This window comes from Anguilla rostrata, chromosome 2 (genome assembly GCF_018555375.3).
Source record: "Anguilla rostrata isolate EN2019 chromosome 2, ASM1855537v3, whole genome shotgun sequence".
NCBI lineage: Eukaryota > Metazoa > Chordata > Actinopteri > Anguilliformes > Anguillidae > Anguilla > Anguilla rostrata.
The window spans coordinates 32,082,952-32,107,383 of record NC_057934.1 but is presented as its reverse complement, the minus strand read 5'-3'; the positions used below and the strand labels follow the sequence as shown (position 1 = coordinate 32,107,383).

The 24,432-nt window shown below is 46.0% G+C and overlaps 1 protein-coding gene across 4 annotated transcripts; it reads left to right on the top strand.

Annotated features, from left to right (window-relative positions):
- Positions 1–77: 77 nt before the first annotated feature.
- On the top strand, positions 78–21,977 carry grb7 (growth factor receptor bound protein 7). Of its 4 annotated transcripts, none has more exons than XM_064321631.1 (16): positions 78–230; positions 3,330–3,398; positions 4,975–5,146; positions 5,736–5,874; positions 10,813–10,969; positions 11,396–11,517; positions 11,690–11,764; positions 13,095–13,232; positions 13,688–13,798; positions 14,532–14,630; positions 14,792–14,872; positions 15,823–15,942; positions 16,370–16,439; positions 16,743–16,830; positions 17,869–17,962; positions 18,873–21,977. In XM_064321631.1, the coding sequence occupies exons 2-16, from the start codon at positions 3,389–3,391 to the stop codon at positions 19,017–19,019; spliced, it is 1,623 nt and encodes a 540-aa protein (XP_064177701.1). In that variant the 5' UTR covers positions 78–230; positions 3,330–3,388; the 3' UTR covers positions 19,020–21,977. The 4 variants fall into 4 exon arrangements, with proteins under 4 accessions (XP_064177701.1, XP_064177699.1, XP_064177702.1 ...); XM_064321629.1 differs by having other exon boundaries at positions 4,938–5,146; XM_064321632.1 differs by lacking the exon at positions 78–230 and adding an exon at positions 2,115–2,661.
- The last annotated feature ends 2,455 nt before the right edge of the window (positions 21,978–24,432 follow it).

Below are 24,432 nucleotides of genomic sequence, written 5' to 3'. Positions count from 1 at the left end.
CATTTAAGATAAACAAACGGATAAACTTTTAGGAGCTGTGTCCGCGCACGAGAACGGTCAGCTCGCTCGCCTCCCAGGTAAACTACTGGCCCCTCCCACGTGTAAGAGGTGCCGGGCAATGGTGACGACAGTGGGAGCGGCCACACTAATGGATAAGGAACAGGATCTCCCGGTTGTATGTGATCAGTAACTCCGCCGTCTACGTACTACCTGCCTCACCTTGTCAGAAGGTAAGTCTGGTTTCAATTTTGATGGCTGCCGAGTATCCGTGTGCATATGAGCACATGATATGTACATACAATGTGAAACGATGTATTGCTCATTGTGCTCTATCGCCGGGACGTCAGTAGCCTAATCGCGGGGGGTTTTAGGATGTGTTTTCCAGTTGGCGCTTCGAAAATCTCGCAAGTTGAAGTAAAGAGCGTGGTGTGTGGAATTCGATTTATGACATAATTCTTGGAGCCTCATTTCCTAATATAACTTATATGTACAAACGTTTTAATTCATTTTGATAAAATTAATATTTTATAAACTCTGCTAATGTCGGTAAAATGCACAGTTTTTAAAATATTTAAATGGTCACATTTAGACAGCCTCCCCATTGTAATTACATCCAATGAGGAGGCTGTAAGTGGTCAGACAACAGTGCAACAATGAATACAACTTGAATTCAAATAACGTTAAATGTTGTTTTAGTCTGTTAGTGCACTGTTCAGTTGCCTAGTGATTTGTCACAAATCTGAGTCGATGCAAAGTTGATTCTGTAGTGGTGGGTGGGTCAATGCTCAGTCGCAGTTGTAGTTGTGCGAGTTGCGTTGTAGCCTAGTGTAAAATTACCTCAGTTACGTATTATGTATTGCGTTATGTGTTGGTCAGTGCAGTGCAGCATCATGGTAGCTGCAGTGGCTGAATGTGTTTGTGTGTGCATGTGTGAGCACAGCCTGACATTAGCCATAACAGTACTGTTGAGTGCACACATACGCATATGCACCTTAACTGAGACAAAGAGACACTAACACAGACTCCATTCCAATGCATAACATGATAGTCTTGCCAGCTCTGTGGAGTAATGTATGTAATTTGAAACTAAAACAGAAATAAATCATCATTTGGATGTATTTCATAACAGTGTAATGTTACAGTATGACTTGTGTCGCTTTTAGTACCTGTATCAGTTATCAACACCATCCCATGTTTCCCTAAGTCCTGCATGTCCTCTGAGTCTCGCAGTTAACAGTGTAAACTGAAGCCGGGATTTGATGGATTTGGAGATAAGATCTTAACTGCTGGTATGTACGCCAAAGAACAAACGTCCAAACCAATGGCCACGCAAAGGCTGTGCAATTCGCCTGCTTGGTGGGAAAACTGAAATAATATTTGACATCCTTTTTTCTTAAACTGATATCATTAACTTGGTAAGACGGTAGGAAGTGAGTTGAACAAATGTGTTGACTAAATAACTTTTTTTTTTGAGTTAGTGATCTTTTTTTCCTCCCTTGGCTCTGGGTTGTCTGTGTTTGTGTATGTGTGTGATTATATTTTTCAGTGCCTTGTTGTGCTTCTGTGTTGCAGTAAGCCCGTATTTGAAAGCAGAGAAACTAGAGAGTGTGGGGGTGAGTCTCTGTGTGTTGTGTTAGAGACGGGGGAGGGGGGAGGCAGGAGGCGGGAGGCGGGAGGCGGGAGGGGGGAGGGGGCAGGTGAGTTTCAATATGAGGTGTGTTGGCAGTGAGTCAGACAGGGGCTGGGACGAGCCGTCCCCTTTTGTCTAAGTTTCACCCAGGACTTACTGTACTGTAGGGCTCTGTACTGTACCTGCATACAAAGAGCAGGGTGCATGCTGGCGAGCTGCTGCTGCTGCTCTCTTCCCGATGATGTCATCTCTCCCGCTGCTGACAAAACACCTGGGCAGCTTTCCCAACGCCCTCATCACCCCAGAAATCATCCATCCGTGCGATTCCAAATATAAACAATTACAAATCCCTTCACAAATATTAGTGGTTGTAAATTATTGCCTTTTAAGTGTGAACCCGTGGAACTTTTGTGCAAGCAGTTTTGTGTCGTGGCTCTGGTTTTGTGTCGTGGCTCCATTGTTGGTAGAATAAGCGGTCCGTCCCCTGGTGTGAAATGCCTGGTCTCAGAACGTCCGCGGCGCTCTCTCTCTCCGTGGGATGGCGGCGTTCGAGTCGCCGTAGCGAAACTTCAGTTGCGGGGGCCGGGGAGCTGACGGGAGGTGCACCTCGGCTGTGTCGAAACGCGGGAGATTCCCTTCAGGTGCGCCGAAGCGCTGCGAACATAGGGTAAGACGAGGACAGGAATGTAAAGCGATACCAGATGGCCCAGCTGGGAGATCCACTGTCAGCACGCGTGCTTCCTCGGGACGCTAACGGTAATAGCAGGCTTCGGCCCGTCCGTCCCGAAACAGGAATTAAAAATAGACGCGCTAACGGCCGGTCGACGCGCGCGGCCGGGCGGCCGCCTGTTACGGCGGGGCGCGGACGAGCTGGACGCACGCACGCTAACGCGCGCGCTTCGAGGGGCTTGACATGGGTAGGCTTACACGCACACCCAGGAGCTAGACACGCGTGAGAGCTCACACACACTCGGACAACGGCCGGCCAAGCAGGGACCAGCTGCTCCTCTGCGCTGCTCCTATCCCAACAAGTAAGAAAGTTTTGCTTCCTTCTGATATAGCAATGGAGAGAAAGCTTATCTGGGTGGACCTTTTGATCTGCACAATTAGATGGCAATCTTTCTGATATCTGATGAACAAGGTGTACGGCAGCACATATTTCTCTCCTACATAAAATAAACATGCTCAAATGGTGAACGGCTTATGCACTGCGACAGTTCTTCTGCACTCTTGTATCCTCTTGCTTCCCGCATGGTTACTGCGGTCACCCGCAGTGACGCCCGCTTGTGAACACGGAGACGGGCTGTGCGTTTCACGCCTCCCGCGAGCCGCTCCGCACTGCGGGTGATCGCGCAGCCTGCCTGGCAGGAAAACGCGTTTGTGCGCTCGTTTGGCTGATGTTTTCCCACCTGTGTTCGGCGAGGGAGAAATCCGGTCGGTTCCGTACGCGCTCTTCTCCGAACCTACGCTTCGACTGAGCAACGCGGGGTGGACTCTGTCGTTACTGGCCCGGATGGTTGAGGCAAACATGTTTATCCGCTGTGTGCATGTTACAACAGACCTTACAAAATACTTGAAAACGGTTTCCTCGTTGTGTGTACGTGTGGGGGGAAAAGAAGGGGAACAGGGAAGCTGGAAAGCATTTCTGAGATTTGATTGTTACGGCGCTGACTTTGAGTTGCTTCCTCTGTTTGCGCAGCGCTGAATCACAGAGACCACTGAGGTGACACCTGCTCCAGCGATCCCTCCAGTGTATTAATGCTAATTGGTGAGTACTGCTCCCCGTGCTCCCACCTGACACGCATACACACAAACAGAAACAGTGGAGTCTGCCAGTGTTACCTGGCGCACGGGTCAGTAGTCTCCAACACAATGGGCCTTTGTGATGGCTCTGACGGAGAGCTTTAACATCCTGTTCCCCCCCCCCCCCTCGGTGATTGCCATCCAGACATCGGGGCAATTACCTCACCCTGCTTACCTAATCCAGGCAATTTGTTCCTTGCAAGACCGTGCAACTAGCCTGCATTCTTTGGACAGATAAGACGCGGGTTTTGTTTTTCTGTGTAGCTACAGGCACTGCGGCGAGGCCCTCCAGCCTGCGCTGACGAAACGAACCCGTACCTCTGAGTCAGCATGCGAGCGACCGTCCTCGATTGCTTCTGCCTGCGTCCATCCTCGCTCTGCTTTCCGCATGGACACAGGCACACTTCCATACGGAAAGCAGAGCGAGGATGGACGCAGGCAGAAGCAATCGAGAGCGATCGCTCGCACGCGTCCATCCTCGCTCTGCTTTCCGCATGGAAGTGCGCCTGTTAATACTTCCCACTTGCCAAAAAAAGGCACTTCAATTCAATCCCTTTTGTGCCGTTTGTTCGCGAAGGGTCGAGTCGGCGGGTTCAGGGGCACGATATTCGCAGAGGTCGGGGCGCCGCTCCAGGTTCGGGCGCGGCCGCTCACAGACGCGGCGAATCCGGGGCGATGACGCGTCGGGGGGGGGGACCCGGGTCCCCACGCCGGCCCGCACCCTCGCACAATCGAACCGCCGAAGGAAAACCCTGGAGGACCGAGCCGGCCGTCCTAAGAATAACACGCCCGCGCGCGGCTACCCTAGCCGCTCGCTCCGCGGCCGTATCGCGTTTCGGTCTAATGGAGGGTCGAGGAAAGGGACACCGAGACGCGCGTATTTGGCGGCTGGGTGTTTTCGAATTCCGCTCGCCCGGTTTCCTGGTTCACTGCAAAGTCACCCTGTAAAACGAGAAGCCGAAGTAAAGTTTCGACTGGGCGAGCTCTTGTTTTGTGATGAACAACACGGGTTGTTTATGTGGGCAAGTTGTGGCAGGGGGTAGACTTGTGTTGATGCAGGTACACTGGCTCAAGTGATACGTGTACACACACGCACACGCACACACACACACACACAAACACGCACTCACACACACACACACACACACACACGCACACTGGCAGCCTTCCCAATTTCTTCCGAAACACTGATACTACCATGCAGTGGAAAACACCTGAGTAGGCGTAAACACTCCCTCTCTCTCTCAGTCTCTCAGACAGATACAAACACTCCTCCCTCTCTCTTCCACTCACACACGCAAACACGCTCATGCATACTAGCCTATTTTCAGCTGCGAAACTGGTTTCGTTGTTTTTGTCATTTTAATTGCATCGCTACACGCGCCTCATTGTTCTTGCCATGTTTTTGGCTCCCCGACGGGTGTGACCCCGAGCGTAATCCTGCGCTGTATAGAAAATATTTCATATCCAGTTTTGGAGAGTCACTGTGATGTCATGTGCGTAGATGCCTGGTGAACTCCTGAACGCCCTCTCCATCTCAGAGAATGCCATGGAGGTGGAAGGCCCTTGGAGAGAAGTCTTTGAGGGTACGGGCAGGGAGGGCAGTGGCAGCGCCGACGGGCAGGAGGTCACCCCCGGCTTGGCCTTGAGTCCTCCGGCCCCCGAGGCCCCTCCCATGCGCAAGTCCATGCCCGTCAGCATTAATCATAACAGGTACGGGCTCACCGGGAGAATGAGGGATGGACTGACTCATGGGCTTATTGTTGAGAGACCAACCTCCTGGCTTGATGACAGACAGACTGACTCACTGATGCAGGGTGGTACGGACTCCCTATCTGATGTATCAAGCAGTTCTGTTGGACGTGCAGAGTTGATTATTGTAGAGGAGTCTGTATGTACTGTGAAACATGATGCACCCCGATACTTACCTCTAGTTGTCTTATGAACAACTTATCACAAAGAGACTTCTGTGTAGTCATCACGTATGAGTTTATTTGGTGTTTTGCAGATATGTCATTGGCTGATTATTTTGACTTATTGACAGTCTGTCTGCCTGTCCTTTAAGTGATACTCATTTCAGTTTTATATAATGCTTAAACCTGGAACCCATCTCTCCTCACTCCTTACGTTCCGCTTTGACCTCCAGTAGTATAATGTTAACATTGTTAGCTGCGATGCAGATGGTGAGGACAGACAAACAGACTGACGGACTGGCACTCAGACAAACCGAGCCAAATGCAGGGCTCTTCGGGCTAGGGCGAATACTGTACATACTACCCTTTATTTGTCACCTGTCTTTCAGATCCAAAAGGGAGGAGACCCAGGCCACTTCGTTGCCGTCCATACCCAATCCATTTCCAGAACTCTGCAGCCCCGCCCACTCCCCTGTCCTGGTTGGTTCTCCCCTCGGACAGAGCCGGCCCCCTTCGAGTGGCACACATGTGAGTTGGAGTGAGGCTGGGTGTGAGGGCAGTGCAAGAGGAGACCCCCACTTGACGCACATGATATTCTCTCTGGCGCTCAGTAACATTATCGCGTTGCCTAAGTGTCAGTGCGGCATTGTGGGAATGTTTTGTGTTGGCTGAGCAGCAGCTGACCAGCCCTCTGCCAACAGAGAGAAGGAGGAACTGAATGTACTGTGTTGATTCACTACACCAGCTGGACAGGTCTAAAGCAGTTACTTACATTTTTTAATGTTATTAGAGAAAACAAACGCACCCCTCAAAACTTATTTTATGATGTCAACGGTTAATGTTTCGACCATGTCTTTTGTGATGAAGACCAACGTGGTCGAAACGTTATCCGTTCACATGATAAAATAAATACCGTTATTTGTTTTGTGTTTTTTGGAGCATCAAGCGAGTGTGCGAGTCTTTTCTTTTCTGATTTAATGTTTTTCACGTCCCTTGGTTTGCATAAGTCCTGAAAAAGGGGGTATTGTTGCTAAAATAATGTATTTGTATTTCGTTGTTCATCAGAGTCAAATAATACTTATGATGCGGAACTTAAATACAATGGCTCGCTCACAGAAATGAACATTCTGTCAAAGTAGTGCTTACTAGGAAAAGATTAAAAGTTAATACAAATATAACATGTACATTTTAGACTCTTTAAAAAATGCTAGCATAACCCCAGCCGCGTGATGATGGTTCACTGAGGGGATTTTGGGAAAGCAGACTCCGAGGGGCGACGGCGCCGCCGGGCCTGGCGTTCGGTCCGACTCCGCGCACGGGGCGGAGGAGCGTGAGCGTGAGCGGCGCGGTGCGTGGGAATGCGGTGGCGTGTCGCCTGCGCGGTGGCCCTCGGGGGGCGCTGTCACTCCCGGGGCTGACGCTCCTCTGTAATTAACGGCTGCCGGTGACGAGCTGTCACCGGCGCCGCGTTTGCCAGCGGTCGCGGCCGCCGGCCCCGGGGCGCGGCGTCGCTGCCTGAACTCCTTACCGCGCGACTTAGCGCCTGCGCACACACACTCGCTCGCACCTGTGTGTACACGCGAGCGCACACTCGCACGCGAGTATGACCCTCCCCACGCTGCACACGATAGTCACACGTCACAGACGAGCACATGCACACACACGCTACACGCTCGCATGACCACATGTACACACCAGCCACACGCCCAATGACCACACGTACACACGTGAGCACACGCTCGCACGCGAGTATGACCACACGTACCATCACACCACTGCACAATGACACACGCAGCACACACCACAGAGCACACTACACACGCACGGAGTATGACCGCACGTACACACGCAAGCACACACATCTGCTCGCATGACACACGACACACCAGCGTGAGCACACTCCACGCAAGCATGCCACACTGACGCGATGACACACGCAAGCACACGCTCGCACGCGGTAGTATGACACACCTGACGCATACACGCACTACACACGCACGCGCACAAGTATGACCACACGCAAGCACACACTCGCATTAATGCACGCACGACCCATGTGCAAGTACACAAACACACACTTAGGCATGAATACACATACAGCGTATGTTTTGCAGTTATATACACGCCTGTTATACAGGCACATCTGCACTCCTCTACATGTGCATGCACATGCACATGCAAACCAACACAAAAGATCATCAAATTTTGACAGGGGGAGTGCAGGAGAAAGAGTACATGGAGTTCCAGCGAGGAACATGCTGACACTCCTTAACTACTGTTTGTCCAAAGGAACTATGTCAATATTACATAGAATTTGTGACTTTTTTCCTGTGAGTAACGACGCATTGTTGTTCCAATGAAACATGATATATGTTCCTACAGACGGAGAGCATTTCAAGATAGCATACATTTATGTAATTGTGGGTTTGAGATGCTGTAGTTTTCAAATCACTGGCATCAAGAATGGTTGGCCTGTAATTGCTTGCTTCTCCACACACGAAATGTTCGATAGGTTTTGGAGAGCTGCAGAGTCTTTTTAAAAGACTAGATCATGACATTAAGTGGAGAACTACAGCCAGCCAGCATGTCTTCCCCGGTGTCAAGGAGTTATTTGCCACACTGACTAATGACTTGGTCAGGGAGGACTTCTTGGAAAAGATTACAGGGGAACAGCAATTGGGCGTGAAATGGCTATCACTCAAAACGCTTCTGGAAGGTGTTAAGTTCCTAGGCGCTGAAGTACTGCCATACCTGTGTTTACAACTTTTATAACACTTGAGTTGCTGGAATTATTTGTGACGTTGCATGTCGAGGTCTGCCAAAGTATAAAGATCAGAGAGAATCCAGTATATTACACTGATTGCAGTAGCCATAGACTGTGCGTGGGGCTGTGCAAGTTACTGCTATATAAGTTGAATGTTGTCCTTTTATATTGTTTAGTATAGTGTATGAGTACTGTTTCAGGTTAACTTCATCTAGGGTCCCCTCTGTAGATTACCTGCTAATGGACTAAGACTGGAATCTTGGATTTCTAGTCTTTATTTTCAATTTTTGACCAACCCCCCGCCCCCAAAAAAAAAAACCAAAAAAAACTGAAAACTGAAAACAGGCATGTTTTTTTTGTAGAGCAGAGAGAACACCAGATTCTTTCCCACTTTGTCCCTTCAGATAGCAATGGCCTTATCACATCAGCTTGGAGCAATAACCTTGGTGTGAGTTTTAATTGGCAATGCTGAACCATCCATATCAGCTGAAATTTATATTTAGTGAATTTTGTTTAGTACCTTTAAAGAATTAAGAACTTAAAACTCTTTGAACCCGGGTGACGTCACAAAACACTCCCCTTAATCTCTGTTGAATAACTCCCTTATTTCTGTAGGATCATTCTCTTTTTTGTTATGCAGTGGAGACTAGCTGTTTAAAATATGTAGAATTGCTGGACAATAAGACAGATTTGCGTTTGACTACATTTCTCTAAAATTTTGGCTGTTTTGTCACCAACAGTACTTGCTGCTGGGAACACACATGAGCACAGAGCATACATCACTGCAGTTGCAATACTTCAGAAAAATGCCGTCATATTCACGCTATCATAATAGGTTACATGCTGTTGGTACTGTTCTAACTATAGGAATATAAGCATTGTTTTACTGGCATTACAAATCCTACTGTTATTCTTAATCTTTGATACATTGTGATTCATGTCACATTTGTTTGTCACATGCTTCAATAGCTTTTAGCCCAATCAGTCAGTTCTTGTTGAAAGATAAATAAGATTAAAAAATTAGTTGTTATATGGATATTTATTTGTAAAGGTATTTATTTTTGTTTTACCTTATAGTTATATATAATGCTAATTTATTTTAATTTTATAATCTATTATTGTTAAAGTTATTTATTGTTTTGAGTTTCATCAAAATAAAAGAAAATAGTTTTATTTAACCATTTCAGTTCTCTGAGCATATTTCCGCCAGGTACGCTACATTATAAAGCAATGGTATGTCCTATTGACATGGCTCTATACTCCGTACAACCTATTCTTGTAATGTAAGATGATATACCCAAGCTGACACTTTTAGTTTTGGAGTTATACTCAAGTGGACACATTTTTTTAGTAAATGAAAATGATTTTTTCTTTCCAATAATATCAACGAATCCATATCCTGGTCTAAATCTTGACATTTCCTGTTAGGAGCAGGGGTTATCTATTTGGATAAACCTGTTGAATCCGTTAAAAAAAAACTGAGAGTAGTGAAAAAATGTCTACATCACCTTAGGGGTCAATGAGTTAAGACCCTCACCGTGAGCCGGCCTGTGGAGAATAGGCTCCCTCTTTTGAGTCTGGTTCCTCCAAAGGTTTCGTCCTATCTGTCCCACCTAGGGAGATTTTTCTTAATGCTGTCGCCCTGGGCTTGTATTTGTGGGGGTTTAAGGGTCCATTTTGAAGTGTGTTGTGGCAAATGTTTCGAAAATGCTCCATAAAAATACATTTGATGATAAAAAACGTTCTTACATTTATTGAACATGCAGTACGGAATATCAAGTTTTCTGCAGCACCTGATCTCCAGCACATTTCACATATATAAGTGTTTTGAAAAATATTTCCAATTTCCTTCAGTAAACCCTACATGTCTTAGTATAAAGAAAAAAAAATAACATCAGGAATGAAAGGCAGGAGGACAAAACAGGGAAAATGAAATTGGAAATGAAAATCTGAATCCCTAATCAGCACTATGATTGCTGCACCTGTACGCAGTTTCATTTTGCATCAAAACCCTACCAACAAAGCAAGAATGCAAACATCTGTCGTTTCCCCCCAGTATCTCATAAAAAAAAACTCCAGAATGCAATAAAGAAATCTAAGGATATTAAATCAGAGGGGGAGCCTTTCCAAGAATGTGTAGAATATTCTTTCGGCGAACGTAGACATGCAGGGAAAAATGAACAATACATAATGCCTCTCTTATCGTCAGCCGTACCCCCTGGCTGTCAGGGAACAAGTCTGGGCTCCTTGATTGACAGGCAACATATTCAGGTCAGACTGGTTCCTGTCACAGCGCAGGATGACAGACAGCCAGACGGCGCGACAGTCAACATGCCGCGTGACCCCGCGGTGACCCCGCGGCGACCCGCTCTGCGGTCTCGCCTTCCTATTTTTTTCTCCTCCTGGTTCGGGTGCCTGCCAACCCAACCCCAATCTGCCCAAGGCGGAAACGGCAAAGGGAAGGAGGGAGGGAGGGAGGGAGAGAGATAGAGGGTGAGAAGAAGATGGAGGGAGAGACGGAAAGAAAAAGAATGGCACTGCGTTTTGTCTTTACCTGTAACTGACTGCCAGTTATGCAGTCAGTTATGTATGTTGGTTCCTCTGTGTCTCTTGTCTTTTGTGTCCTGACGCCTGTCTGCCTGTCACTCAGTGCCTGTGAATCCGCACGCCGCTCAGCGACGCCTGTCTGTGTGTCCTCGTAGGTGGTGAAGGTGTTCGGGGAGGACGGCCGCAGCCGATCCTTGTGGGTGCCGGCGGGGGCCACGGCCAGGGACGTCTGCCACATGCTTGTCCAGACCGCCCACTGCGCCGACCAGGAGAGCTGGGCTCTGATCGAGCTGCACCCGGCCCTGGGGCTGGGTAAGACCGGGAGAAAGTACACACTAGAGGGACCAGTACGGGAAGCAGAATTTGTGACCTATGAAAGGCACCAGTTTCCTTCTGGATATCTGGGCTCCGCTACAGTGCAAGATTGAGCCTAAACACTGCGCAGAAGGACTAGGCATTTACAGTTCTACCCAATCCCTAATCAGAATCATTAATTCCCTTGGTTTGCTAAATTGTTGCAGATTTGTACTGTCATAACAATGCACAAGGCATGTTTCTGTCAAGTCTGCAGTTAAGCGGAATTTGTACCCAATATGAAAAATACTGGTAACAAGTGCAGTATCCAAGAATGATCGTATTATATTCAAGTTTCTGAAAACCAAGATCCAAGTTAGTTTCCTCATGAAGATCTCTTAGTGTTAGATTGTGTGTCGTGACACTCCGTACGTGTGTCTGCAGAACGTTGCCTGGAGGACCATGAGACTGTGGTGGAGGTGCAGGCCACCTGGCCTCTAGAGGGCGACAACAAGCTCATTTTCCGCAAGAATTATGCCAAATACGAGTTCTTCAAGAAGCCTGTGGTACTGAGCTCCTCATTTCTTTTTCACACAATTATATAAGGACAGATCTGAATTTCTGCAGCTATCTACGACTCAGAGGAAACATTGAACGGGTTCCTTTCCTTGGTTGATGGTTAGCGCCACCATCTTGTTCTAATATGGTTATTTCCTCTTCTTTCTTTACTCTGTATAGTTATTCTTCCCAGAGCACATGATCTCGGATAGTGCTGATGTCACCAAGGGCATGACATCATCAGAACTCATCCAGGTAAGAAAGTTGGTCAGTTGTATGAAGTAGTCTCAGGGATGTGCTGATGAATGGAGGTAAAGGAGGAATAAAGTGAATACGATGAGGTACTGTGTGGTGAACTTACTGGTCAGAGAATACCAATGCCATATCCTGTGAATTTTGTATGATGAGCATGACTATGCATAGTGGATTACTTCATGCAGCAAAAACATTTTATTGCATTTAGCAATAGCAATATCAATCAGAATCACCATAGAGGTTAATACAAAAAACATCTAGAATGTAAGTACAAAAGACTATTACTGTACTTAGTTTGGAAAAAATATTTAACCAAGTTAAACAATTTGAGTAAATTTAACAAAGCATATACTAAACAATACCAGTATTAAGACAAAATATTTCTATAAACCGTATAGCTGTGTAACACCAATCCAGTTTTTCTTAAACATGCCCTACCATACAATCTTGTTCATTTAGCTCTGAATTTGTTCATTGTTAGCTAGCCAACTCAAAAACCTAAAGAAGCTAGTTACTTCAAACTATTTTGATATTATTTGACAGGCCTTTTAAAATTGTGGGAAATATCTTTTTATATATAAATACACATTCTACTGATGTTAGAATAATATTATAATAAGCTTGATTTTGTATAACCTTGCATACAAGCTATTTGCAGCCCAGAGTGCTTCACAGAAAACACAGAGAAAAGAAAATATTGTTCCTAATAAACAAAAAACCATAAAAAATGAAAAGGGAGAGTGCTTAAACTGCTCAAATTAAACTACTAAAATGATCACAAATAAATAAACAAGATCAAAGATAACATTGGAATGAGAGCAAGCCAAACCAGCTAGGAGCTAATGTAGATATCCAATCAGCCGTGAACTGAATTGAAACAGCCTGACTATTAGTAAGCCAGTGGCAGAAGGTCATATTTTATTAATATCTTGGCTCCATTACAAAGCATAACAATAAAACAGACTTTAATTCCCACATTAGCCATTTAACTATTACAGCTATATTTCAGTCATACTATAGTGTGAATAGGAGAAACCATTGTCGCTTTGCTTTGACATTGATTCTCATAGGAAACTGGGGGTTTTTATCTGGATGACTGGGAGATGTACAGGGCATGTGTAGGAGGCGTGGGTGTGGCTAAGAAGGCTGGAACTTTGATTGCTGTGATTGCTGTAGCCTGATTCTAACCATTGTGGGCTCTTCCTGTAATGTATCTGTTTAATCCTAATGTCCTAGTGGATGCAATGTAGGCCATAGGCTGTTGAGAGTGAGTTTGAACACTGATGTAACATTTGATAAGCCTTCATGGAAGCCCTCACCCTCCTCTCAGAATCTCCTCAACTCGGGGAGCTGTCCGGAGATCCAGGGCTTCCTCCACGTCCGGGAGCTCAGCCGCAAGCCCTGGAAGAGGGTGTGCTTCTTCTTGCGGAGGTCGGGCCTCTACTGCTCCACCAAGGGCTCCTCCAAGGTCAGTTCCTAAAGCTTGCACCGTCACCTCCCTCCCGCTGCTTTGCCTCCTCCTCCCCTGTCCCCGGGCTGAAGCGACCGTGTGGCGTGCGACACTGTGAAATGATTGCTCATGGGCTGGCACCACTGAGCCAGGATTTAATTAGTGGTTTTGATGTGGGTTGATACCGCACGTCGCTGAGACCTTAATTAGCTCCGGCGCTGCTGGGGATGACAATCTGGGGGTGGGGGGCTGGGGGGCTGGGGGGGCAGCAGAGTGACATTGCAGCCCCTCCCATAGAAGCCTCCTGGACAAGTCAGGCGACATCACCCATATCGTTTGAAGCACCGGATCGCAAGGCTTTGTAGTTTGAATGCAATGAGGAAATGCAGCAGGGGGGTGGTGATTATGCACCTGGACTACAAAGGCAGGCTGTAGAGGGAGAATCCTCAGCTACGTCTGTGTGCGCTTCACAGGAGCCCCGTCATCTGCAGTGTGTGGCCGACCTGGAAGACCTCAACATTTACACTGTCGCTAACAGTCGCAAGCTCTACGGGGCCCCCTCAGACTTCACCTTCTGCATCAAGGTAATGCAGACCAATACACATTCCATCAGCTGAGCCCTTAGACCTAAATACTGCCGCACATTAGCGTGCTGAAAAATACTGCAGCACTTTAGCATACTGAAAAATACTGCAGCACTTTGGGATACTGAAAAATACTGCAAGACCAAAGCATACTGAAAAATACGGCAGCACATTAGAATACTAAAAATACTGCAGCACTTTAGCATACTGAAAAATACTGCAGCACGTTGGCATTCTGAAGAATACTGCAGCACTTTAGCATACTGAAAAATACTGCAGTGCTTTAGCATCCTGAAAAATACTGCAGAATGCTGAACAGCAATATAGAACCTGGATAAAAGCCGTGAATGCAAATTCCATACATGTCACATTTAACGACCGTGGTCTGAGCAAAAGAAATTGCATATGGAAGAGATTTGTCCAGATCCAGCCTGAAACTCTTCTGGAGTTATTCAGGCTTGGATTTTTTTGATATCCGATTTCAATTCCAACATGCTAGCCTGTCACCAAAATATATGTGACAATCACGTGTCTCAGATATTCCGCAATCCAGTTTGTCAGCTGTAGCAGATATGAGTGCAAACCAGGCCAGGGAAGCACTAGGGAGTAGAACCGTAGAACATATAAACACCGTAGAAGACCCCAGCACTGCCAGAACCACTTCAGATCAGAGCGGATCGAGTGTGCTGTTAGAGGTATTGCTGACAGAAACCCGGTGTGGGTTCCATTTCAGCCTTCCAAGAATCGTGTGCGGTCGCGGGATATGAAGCTCCTGTGTGCGGAGAACGAGCAGACCCGCACCTGCTGGACCACCGCCTTCAGACTCTTCAAGGTGAGGCAGGGCGAGAGTCTGATCAGCCCGCACATCCCGCTCTCATTACAGTCGACCGTTTTACACCTTACCCACAATTCACAGGTGCTGTACGTGACATGTACTGTCTGTGTATGTGGGATTCATAACTGTCTGCCTGTTTCCGATGCTCGTGATGGCAGTATGGAAAGCAGCTGCAGTGTAACTACCAGCTCTCCCAGTCCACACGCAAGCAGGAAGTCACACTGCGCCAGGGCGCCAAGGTGAGAACGCCACCAGAGACGCGCGTTTGTGTGTGTCTGTGTCTGTGTGTGTGTGTGTGTGTGTGTGTGTGTGTGTGTGTGTGTGTGTGTGTGTGTGTGCGTGTGTGTGTTTGGGTGTGTGTGTGTGTGTGTGTGCATGTGTGGGTGTGTGTGTGTGCTTGTGTGTGCACGCGTTTGTGTGTGTGTGTGTGTGTGTGTGCGTGTGTGCGCGTGTGTGCGCGTGTGTGTGCGCGTGTGTGTGGGTGTGTGTGGGTGTGGATTTGGGTGTGCGTAAACACAGCACAGACTCTATCTATCACTGTCCTGTCTGGAAAAGCACATATAGAACAAGGACGAATACTCACAGAGCTCTTCAGATAGACCTTTGACATAATAGTGGGTTGGATTCCATTCTTTTCAATTCAAGGACTTTATGTAAGTCAATATAGGGGAAGAAATGTCTATTGCAGAGAGTCAACTGGTAAATTATAATGTTTTATGCTACAAAAAATCGTAGACATTGTTCAATTGACTATGACTCCGATAATTACTAAGTACAGTGTAATTCAAATGAGATTATTATTAGATTTACATTTTTATCTTGGTGGGCAGAGAAGAAGGTGTCGATCTGTTGCCTGCATGACTGCGCTTGCAGGCTTGTTAATTGTATTTGTTAATAAAGTTCAGCGTGAGTGACCTCTTACAATACTGCTCCTCTTGGAGTCGGCTAATGTATGCATGAGCTGGGCACGTCTGGAATATGAACAGAAATGGTGCTTTATTTCAAATTGTAGTGTAACTGCAGCATTGCTGACTAACTGTCCTCAAATGTGATTTGGAAATAGTCGTGGCCTTGTGGTCCAATTAAAAATCTTAAATGTGCTGTGATGTTAATGTGGCCCTGGTCTTGCGCTGTTGACCTTTCGTGGTTTGTTAATGTTGGGTGCTGCTCTTCACAATGTCCCTGTCAGCGCTGCGTGTCAGAAGCATCTCTGGTGGCCATGGACTTCTCTGGGAAAGCAGGAGGAAGAGTGATCGAGAACCCTCGAGAAGCCCAGTGCGCGGAGCAGGAGGAGGGACAAACCTGGAGGGTGAGAGACACAGAGACGCAGAGAGACGTGGAGAGAGAAAGAGAGAGATACAGAGAGAGAGAAAGGGAGAGAGAGACACTTGACTTTTAAAAACCATTGTTTAACCTTAACAAAGCTCATGGAAAAAAATATTATGTCTGTTTTAGAACAAAATAAAATATACAAAGACAGCACTGTTCTTTTAGATTCTACACCAAAACCCTGCTTGAGGTAATCGTGTTCTCAGCGTACACATTTCGAGCAACTTGCTGCTCTAGCTGAGCTCAAGGAAAGACAGACAGTATGAAAAGCCTGTTATAGAGGGCAATACAGTAGGAGAATAATGAAGCGCAGGTGCGTCTGTATCGTTCTGGGTATGTGTATGTGTATGTGTGGGCATGTGCTTTGTCAGCTGTGGTGAACTGTCCTGTGTGTTGTGCTTCGTCAGAAGAAGACGGCCCTGCGCTACAGCCTGCCAAACAGCCTGCCAAACAGCTGCCAAGGGTTCCGCAACACCTGTGAGTCCCGCCCTGCATCCTCACCCGACCCGCCTCGGGCGTCACGGAAACGACCCATGCCCTGTGACCCAACTCGCATAGAGACACACATAAACTTGGCATTCTGTTTATTGGAATTGCAGACAGCAATGTATTTGAGGGCAGTACCTGAACAGAAATCAAATCGATTGTTCAAGTTAACAAGACAATTAATTGGTCCCCATTCCATGCGTAGGGAAAGCAAAATTCAATCTGGTCCTTGGTAATCGAGGAGTGAGGATCCATTTTCTCTTGTTGTTGATGCCCGATTCTGTCTGTCTGCAGCGATTCACCAGACGCAGCCCTGGTTCCATGGGGGCGTGTCACGCAGAGAGGCCCAGGCACTGATCGAGGAACAGGGGCTGGTGGATGGGTGAGTGTGTTACGCGTTGTGTGTCTGGTTCACGCCTCGTCCCACAGAACTGCATAGCTCCATGTGTGTGTGCATGTACAGTGAGGCTTCTACATTATTTGCAGGGCTTGACATTAACACCCGCCACCCGCCAAATGTGGGTAGAATTCGTCAGTGTCACTCTGTCACTGGCCAAGAGTGACCTTCTCGTAGCATTTTCTGTGAAATAAAAATCATTGTAGTTTACAAAAGGCATCAGAAATAATTAAGTCAATCTGAGGTGATACTGCATGATACTACAACTCCCAAGAGCATGGGGTGCACACTGTGTGCTCATCCCATTGGCCAGCCCAGTTTGCTTCCTTGTGTCTTGCCTCCTCAGCCGAGCTGGGAGTATAATTGATAAGAGGGGGAAGTCGGCCGAAATCAAACCACTGCCAAAATATGGCGCTGCATAAAAAATGTGTATAGCCTACTCATTGCAACTTTAAACTTTTTGTTTAGTGACACTCCATGCTAGGGGAGAGCACAGATTCTGATTCTGTGGTTGTGATTGGAAAACACAGAATTTGCCATACCAAACACAGAGAACAACAATAGCTTGGTAAAGGAGCATAAACTTTGACAAATGGACGTTCATGATTAATGACGTTACTGAGGTTGGATAGCTATAATAGTTTCTTAGTTTCTGTTCATATAAAATGTTATGTCCAAACAAGTGCATGCAGTTCATTCTTCAATATATTTACTACTTTCTTCGGTGGGGGGTTCGGCCAGTGAAAATGCTGAGTGGCTACTGACTTTGGAAAACCACTAACCACAGTGGTTGGTGAGCCAAACAGTTAATGTCAAGCCCTGTTTTTGGCTGAATAAATAATGACAGTGTAAAATCTGTCATTATTCACATGAGTTTAGATTTATGTACTGTTAGGACATGGCGACGACGAGATGAGGGTTAGTTATGTAAAACTAATAAAATTGTAAAACCATAGAATTTAAAGAGGGTGCACTTGCAGTACGTTTTCACATCACTGCATATGCGTACATGTGTGCCTGTAGGATGTTCCTGATCCGGGAGAGCCAGCAGCATGCCCAGTGCTTCGTCCTGTCCCTGTGCTACAAACTGAAGACCAAGCACTACCTGGTCATCCCGGTGAGCGCCTCTGTTTATTTCTGCCTCTCTTCCTCTCTCATCTGCCAGTCTTCCTGGCTCTCGTTGATCATACGTCTGTCTCTGTCTGAATATCTCTACATCGCCGCCATTTTGGCTTCAGAACGTTTCTGTGCGATTCTCTTTCTGCCTGGTGCTCTTCATTTCTGTCTGATGTCCTAGGCCAGGGCTGCCCAACCCTGTCTGTTCCTGGAGGTCCACTGTCCCTTTTCAGTTCAACCCTAATTTGGCACACCTGATTCTATTGATTAGCAGCTCAACAAGATCTCTGGCTGTTGACTGAGGTGTGCTTTGCTAGGGATGGAGTGGAAACCTACAGGATGGTAGATCTCCAGGAACAGGGTTGGGCAGCCCTGTCTTAGTCTGTCTGTCCTACCGTTAACTTCTCTATTTGTCTGTTCGGCCCTGCTGTTCAAACTCTCAGGCTGTCGGTTCATGGTCTCCACCTCCCTCACTTCGGTTTTCACAATACCACACACCTACAGTGTCAAATAATAAACTTTATACAGCACTTATCAGAACAGTTACCAAGTGCTTCACAGAAAGTTTCAAACAGTTTCAGGCAGTTAAATCCAAAAAGGTTAAAAACAGATAAAAAAAAGTCATAAAAATGAAACAAGATAAGAATATAACCTGAAGTTACATTACAGCAAAAAAGATAAAAACATTATTATAAAATTGAGAAAGTAATGATGGAATAAAAGCTAGCCTATAAAAATGAGGTTTTAAAAGTGATTAAATGAAGACAGAGATTTTTAGCCTGATCTGCTTAAGCAGGTCGTTCCAGAGTCTTGTGGCTGGGACGCTGGTGCGTGTGGCATGTTGGTGTGGAGGTCAGTCCTACGTTTCTGGCTGTGGCTGTCTGTAACTTCGGCCTGCCCTTCCCCCTCAGTGCGAAGACGATGGCAGGAAGTACTACACCATGGACGACGGCGTCACGCTCTTCATCGACCTCCTGCAGCTGGTGGAGTTCCACCAGATCAACCGCGGGATCCTGCCCGTCTGCCTCAAGCACCCCTGCGTTCGAGTGGCGCTCTGACCGTGCCCCCCCACCACCCCCCTTAGACTTATGGACGGTCAGTGACGCCCCTCCCTTGGCGCTTACCACCTGCGCTGGTCCTTTCACCCGAAAAGTCGAAACCTTAGGAACCGTCCCAGAAGAAGGCAGGACGTGTGGGAGATGGGACCGGGCCTAGGACACGATTTAAGGGGTTTTGGGGTAGAACTTTGGAGTTTTTTTTATTCTTCGTGTTACTATGAAACTGTGGACAGCCATTCCAGTCTAGAGAGGTAAGCTGCAGGGGAGCCACGCGTACAGCGAAAGAGATCCGGACCCCCTTCGGTGTTCCCTGTCCTCAGTGTGACACTTGGGAAGCACAGACTTCTTCACCCTCGGTGTGGCGATCTGGAGCTCAGGTTGCCATGGAGGCGCGTGGATACATCGCTCACCTTCTGAGCCCACGCCCATCACAGACACACCAAGGGGCTTCTGGATTCTCTTTGCTCTCACTCCCTCCAGAAAGAATGACTGATTTGTTTAATTTTTTTCAATGAACAGAGTACACCCTATATAATAGAAACATGGCTAGCCAACACATGCAGTTATATGTAGCAGCGGGCACAGCCTAACTGAAGAATGTTTGGCAGGTGTGTGCATTCGCAGGTGCTCTTGCACGCTCTTTGTATTTATCCTTTCCCAAATGTGGCAGGATTAAAGATCTGCACTGGCCCAGACCTGACCCTAACCCTAACCCTCACCCTAACACAAACCTAACCGAAACGTGGCAGGATTAAAGATCTGCACTGGCCCTGACCTGACCCTAACCCTAACCCAAACACAAACCGTAACCCAAACATGGAATGATTATAGATCTGCACTGGCCCTGACCTAAACCTACCCCTAACATAAACCCTAACCCAAACATGGCAGGATTTAAGATCTACCCTGAGTTGGACATCATGAGATGTTTAGCCAGGTATCGCCAATGAAGCCGCGGGGAACGGTCAGCGGTGCATGTGAAATGGGGATTGGGGGAGAGGGACGAGATGGCTCCCATTCCTCTACCCTACAGGTGCTGATTCAGTCTTTTGCCTGTGCGAATGACTGCTCACCCTAGACTTTAGTGCCTCTATCATGTTCAACATCAGTGACCTCATATGCTAGTGCTCCTCCTGGAAACAGCTGTAGTACGCATCAAACTGGGCGTGTCCTGAATGTGGCATTATGTAAGGGATGGCATTACTCAATTTCGTTTAGAATTGTACCGTTATTATATCTCTGTTATTACTGTACACTACGATCAACTGTCTTTTAATGTTATGTATAAGATAATGCAGAGCTGTGCTGGCAATGCAAAGCCAGTTAATGTGTGGTTTGGAGGAGGGGTGATGTGGGTGGTGAACAGCCACTCACTGGCCTTTTCTCTGAGGACGCAGACTGCACAGCTGTGAGTGCTGAAAAGCTCCTCCCACTGACAGCACTCCTTATTGGCATTATGTGGAGTGATCCACTGTGCCTATAGCCATGCACAGGTTTTATAGCACCATATTGAGACATTATTTGCACGTGTGCAACACCTTTAGATATGGGTATGCATGATGCACAATTACATGTTAAAGGTGATTCCTCTTAAAATGAGGTTAGTCCACCTTTTTTGTGTTTTAGCCCTAGTAAAGTATAAAAGGCATTAAGTTAGCATGAACAACTGAGGTCTGTATCTCCTTTGGTTTTGGCCGGCCAACACTGCATACATTTTGAGTCACTTTGTGTTGATGAGCACCACTAGAGGGCGCGGCTGTTCAATGAATGACTTGTTCCAGCTTTGCAGTGCTGTAGATTCAACCACACACTACATATCCCAATCTTTGTTAAGGTTCACCTGTTAGCTTTGCATTTTAAAAAATGTTTTATTCTTGAACTTGGTTTGTTTCAACAAGTAATGGAATGCTGATCTGGAATTTTTTTACCAGCCATTTATTTTCAGTTTTCTGTTAGTCTTTTGTTAAATAGCTGCTTTGCTTATTTGATATAAGGTAAAGGTGTTTCTTCACATAATTTTCACTTCTTTTCAGTGATGTCTACCCTTTGAAGGCCCTTTTAAGATCTCGCTCAATTATGTGTAATTGGCTTAATTGCAATTAATTATTCCAAGTCCTATAAAAATGAACTTGAAATTAATATTAATCTGTAATATCAATTTGATGAAGACCCATAAATTAATCTCAGAAATTTAAATAAATACATTTACTTATTGTTTTACTTTTTTAAAGAACATTTCTTAAAATAATCTTTCAAAAAGATTCAGATTTGAAGATTCAGATTTTTCAAATCAGATTATATCTCAACTCTAAATGTTTGAGCCAACATAAGATGAAAATTCCAGGACCACAATTGGGAATCACTGAATTATGTAGTGGTCTCAACTATGCAGGGTAATGGACTCCACTATACAGGGTAATCACACTTTTTCAGATAAAAAGCTATTTTAAAAAATAATGTAATGCAAACTCACTGAAATAGAATGCACACTTAATGCATGATTTTGCACAGTGGTGTTGTCTTAAGCTGCTACACTTGAAAATGGGAAGCCAAGTATATTTTGAACTGGACAAAGTCAACCCCAAAGAACAATTTCTGAAGACATTTAAATAAGATAAATAAAAAATAAAATAAGCAATACTGTTGTGTTAAATGTGCTCCAGTTATACTGTTTATACTTCTGAATTAATTCTCATCCCTTACCTAAATTGCTCCTCTCATAGAAATATTGGTGCTAGGTGTTGGTCCCTTCCAAACCCTGTTAATTCATGATTTAAAGAATGCAAGGCCAGTTAACTTTCATATATTTTATACACATATGTAAATGACTAAAATTAAGTTCAATATATTTTTCCACAAATTACACATTAATTCAAAGCAACTTCATATTACTTCCTGACTTTCTGTCTGTATTACAATAAGTGGTTGTTTTAATAAAGCTTTGAATTTCCCAGAATACACATTGGCATGAGAATTTAATTGCTTTTGTTAATTTCAAAGTTACCATTTCAAAGAACTGATTTTGACCTCCAGAGAGTTGATGCTATAGTTTACTCTATGTGCGCGCACGTGTGTGCGTGTGCGTGTGCGTGTGTGTGTGTGTGTGTGTGTGTGTGTGTGTGTGTGTGTGTGTGAGTGACCTGATGCCAGGGCTGTTTTAGTGTCTTAGTGGGGGCAGATAATCTGTCATGGGCAGGTGTATTTACTGTAGTCCTGCAGGACTGACCCGGAGATCTCATACCAACTGAATATGGACGAGGGAAAGGCTGGGGTAAGATTGTGATTACAGACCGGGGTATTTGAGGGGGGTGTGATTGCAGTCACAGACCTGGGGGGTGGGTTTGCAATTGTGGTTCTCTATGAAAATGATGAGATATACATCATTCTGAGTGGGCTAGCCCCGGCCCCTTCAGGTCTACCTGTAGTGACAGGTCTCGTGTGTGTGTGAATGTGTGTATGTTTGCTGGTGAGTGTATGGGACAGCCATGATCTCTCAGAGGTTTCACTGGAATGCTTGGATCTTGGATTTAACCTAACTGACTAGAGCTCCATGGTGTCACCCTGGCTATGGCTTCAGCTACAGCAGATAGGGAGACCAGCATGCCTCAGTGACCCTCTGAACTTGCGCAACCATACAAGCAAGATTTCAGTTGCCAAATCTCTGTAGAGATGTTACCTTGGAAACCACACTTACTTACTTGCTTATTTATATGATTGGGCAGGTAGAGCTAGACTGAGAAAAAGGCGGTGGAAGAGATGAGAGCGAGAGCTGCATTTGCTTTGGTTAGACGAGACTCTCTAAGGCTTTATCAGTGTTCAGTTAGGAGCATGTGTTAATGACAGTAGCTGGTTGAGCTGCGCTGCACGCCGCCAGAAGCTTTGTTTAAAGATAGACAGATGGGAGAGCGGTGCCACAAGCCTTCTCTCTGATCACACAATACAGATTTTGGAACGCCTTTGGTCTGATAATGTTCTTGCTGTTCTGCCCAGCCCACCTATGTTTGAAAACAGTGAGGCCAGGCTACCCGTCTCTCCAAATCTGACCTATCTGACACTGACCCCAGCGCCTGGTAAAAGGCACAATGTTTTTTTTTTGTGGGTGTGGCTTTTCTACACTGCGCACTGGAGCCAAAGAAGGTCCACTGTGTAATGACCCATGGAGGGAATGGTGTGCTGTGGTAGCATAGCCTCTGTAGCACCACTCCACAGGATATACACTGCTGCACTGCCCCCAAAAACCCTCTGAGCTTTTGGTGAAAAAACACACAATGTATTCCCTCCTGATGAATAGACGATGAACGGTTGCCCTTAGGCTCTCTACAATAGAACCACACGTTTACCCAAGGAAAGCCAAAGCTGAGGCCGGATTCAAATATGAATCAGTTTAATCTACAGGTACAAATCGTCTGATCGCCTCTGTGTCCTCATAAATATGGCCGTGTGACCTGCCAGTAAAGTTTTGTCTTTAGTCTTTGATAATGATAAATATAATGGCAAAATAATTTTACATGAATTTTACAAGACTGAAGGGATGTCTCACTCATTACAATCACTCTGGTTGTACCTGTGTTGTAATTTCTGTGCTGTCCCCACAGTCATACAGTACTGCAAGTAAATCTTTCAACAGGAATTAGACCTTGGCTCCATATCCCTCTGGTAAACAGCCCATTAAAACTGCTCTACCAGGTTTGTCAGTGTCGCCCCTCTCATGGGTCACTTGGAAGAAATGTTTTCTCCCAATTTGGAATGCCTAGTTTTATTCAACTGCAACTCACTGCTACATCCTGTACTATCAATTCAAGAGATTGCAGACAAGCACTGACTGCTCTGAAATGTACTGTCAAGCCACAAGTTGAGCTAGCACAGACACGAGACAAAGCTTTGCTCTTAATGTGCAGTTTCAGCAAGCAGACTCGTGGTGTCTAATTGACCTGTGGGGTCTGTTCATTGGTGCTGACGCACAGTTGGCCCCACTGAATGAGTACTGACCAATCCTTCACCACCCGAAGGGAATTCTGGGAGAGAACCTGCCCAGTTGTTTCATAATGATTCCAACCGACAGTGAGCAGCCAAGGACTCTGGCCTGCAGAGACGGCTGTTTCTCTCCTGTCATTTCATTTCCTGGGCTGTTATCAAAGATGGAACTCTAATTGAGAGTTTGAGGGGGGCTGAGAAGCGTTTCGGCGACACGCTTCTGTGTTTAGATAGTGATCAGCACTGTGGGCTTTGGCAGTAATGAGCTTGCTGTGACCCGCGCTCTGTTCATTATTCAAAGTCCTGCTACCAATTCTAGAAGTATAACCGCTCATTGTCACAGCGTGATAATGAATCTGCTACCTATCCATCCCCAAGATATCTCTTATCTTCTCGCTCTATCTATAGAGTGTACGTCCTTCTTTCTGGCTTGTATGCA

Bases quoted from the DNA above. Each gene is read 5' to 3' on its own strand.
- grb7 (XM_064321629.1), top strand. From the start codon at position 4,938: ATGCCTGGTGAACTCCTGAACGCCCTCTCCATCTCAGAGAATGCCATG. The intron at 14,873-15,822 runs GTGAGAACGCCA...TGTCCCTGTCAG, and splicing joins CACTGCGCCAGGGCGCCAAG to CGCTGCGTGTCAGAAGCATC. The intron at 16,440-16,742 runs GTGAGTCCCGCC...GTCTGTCTGCAG, and splicing joins CCAAGGGTTCCGCAACACCT to CGATTCACCAGACGCAGCCC.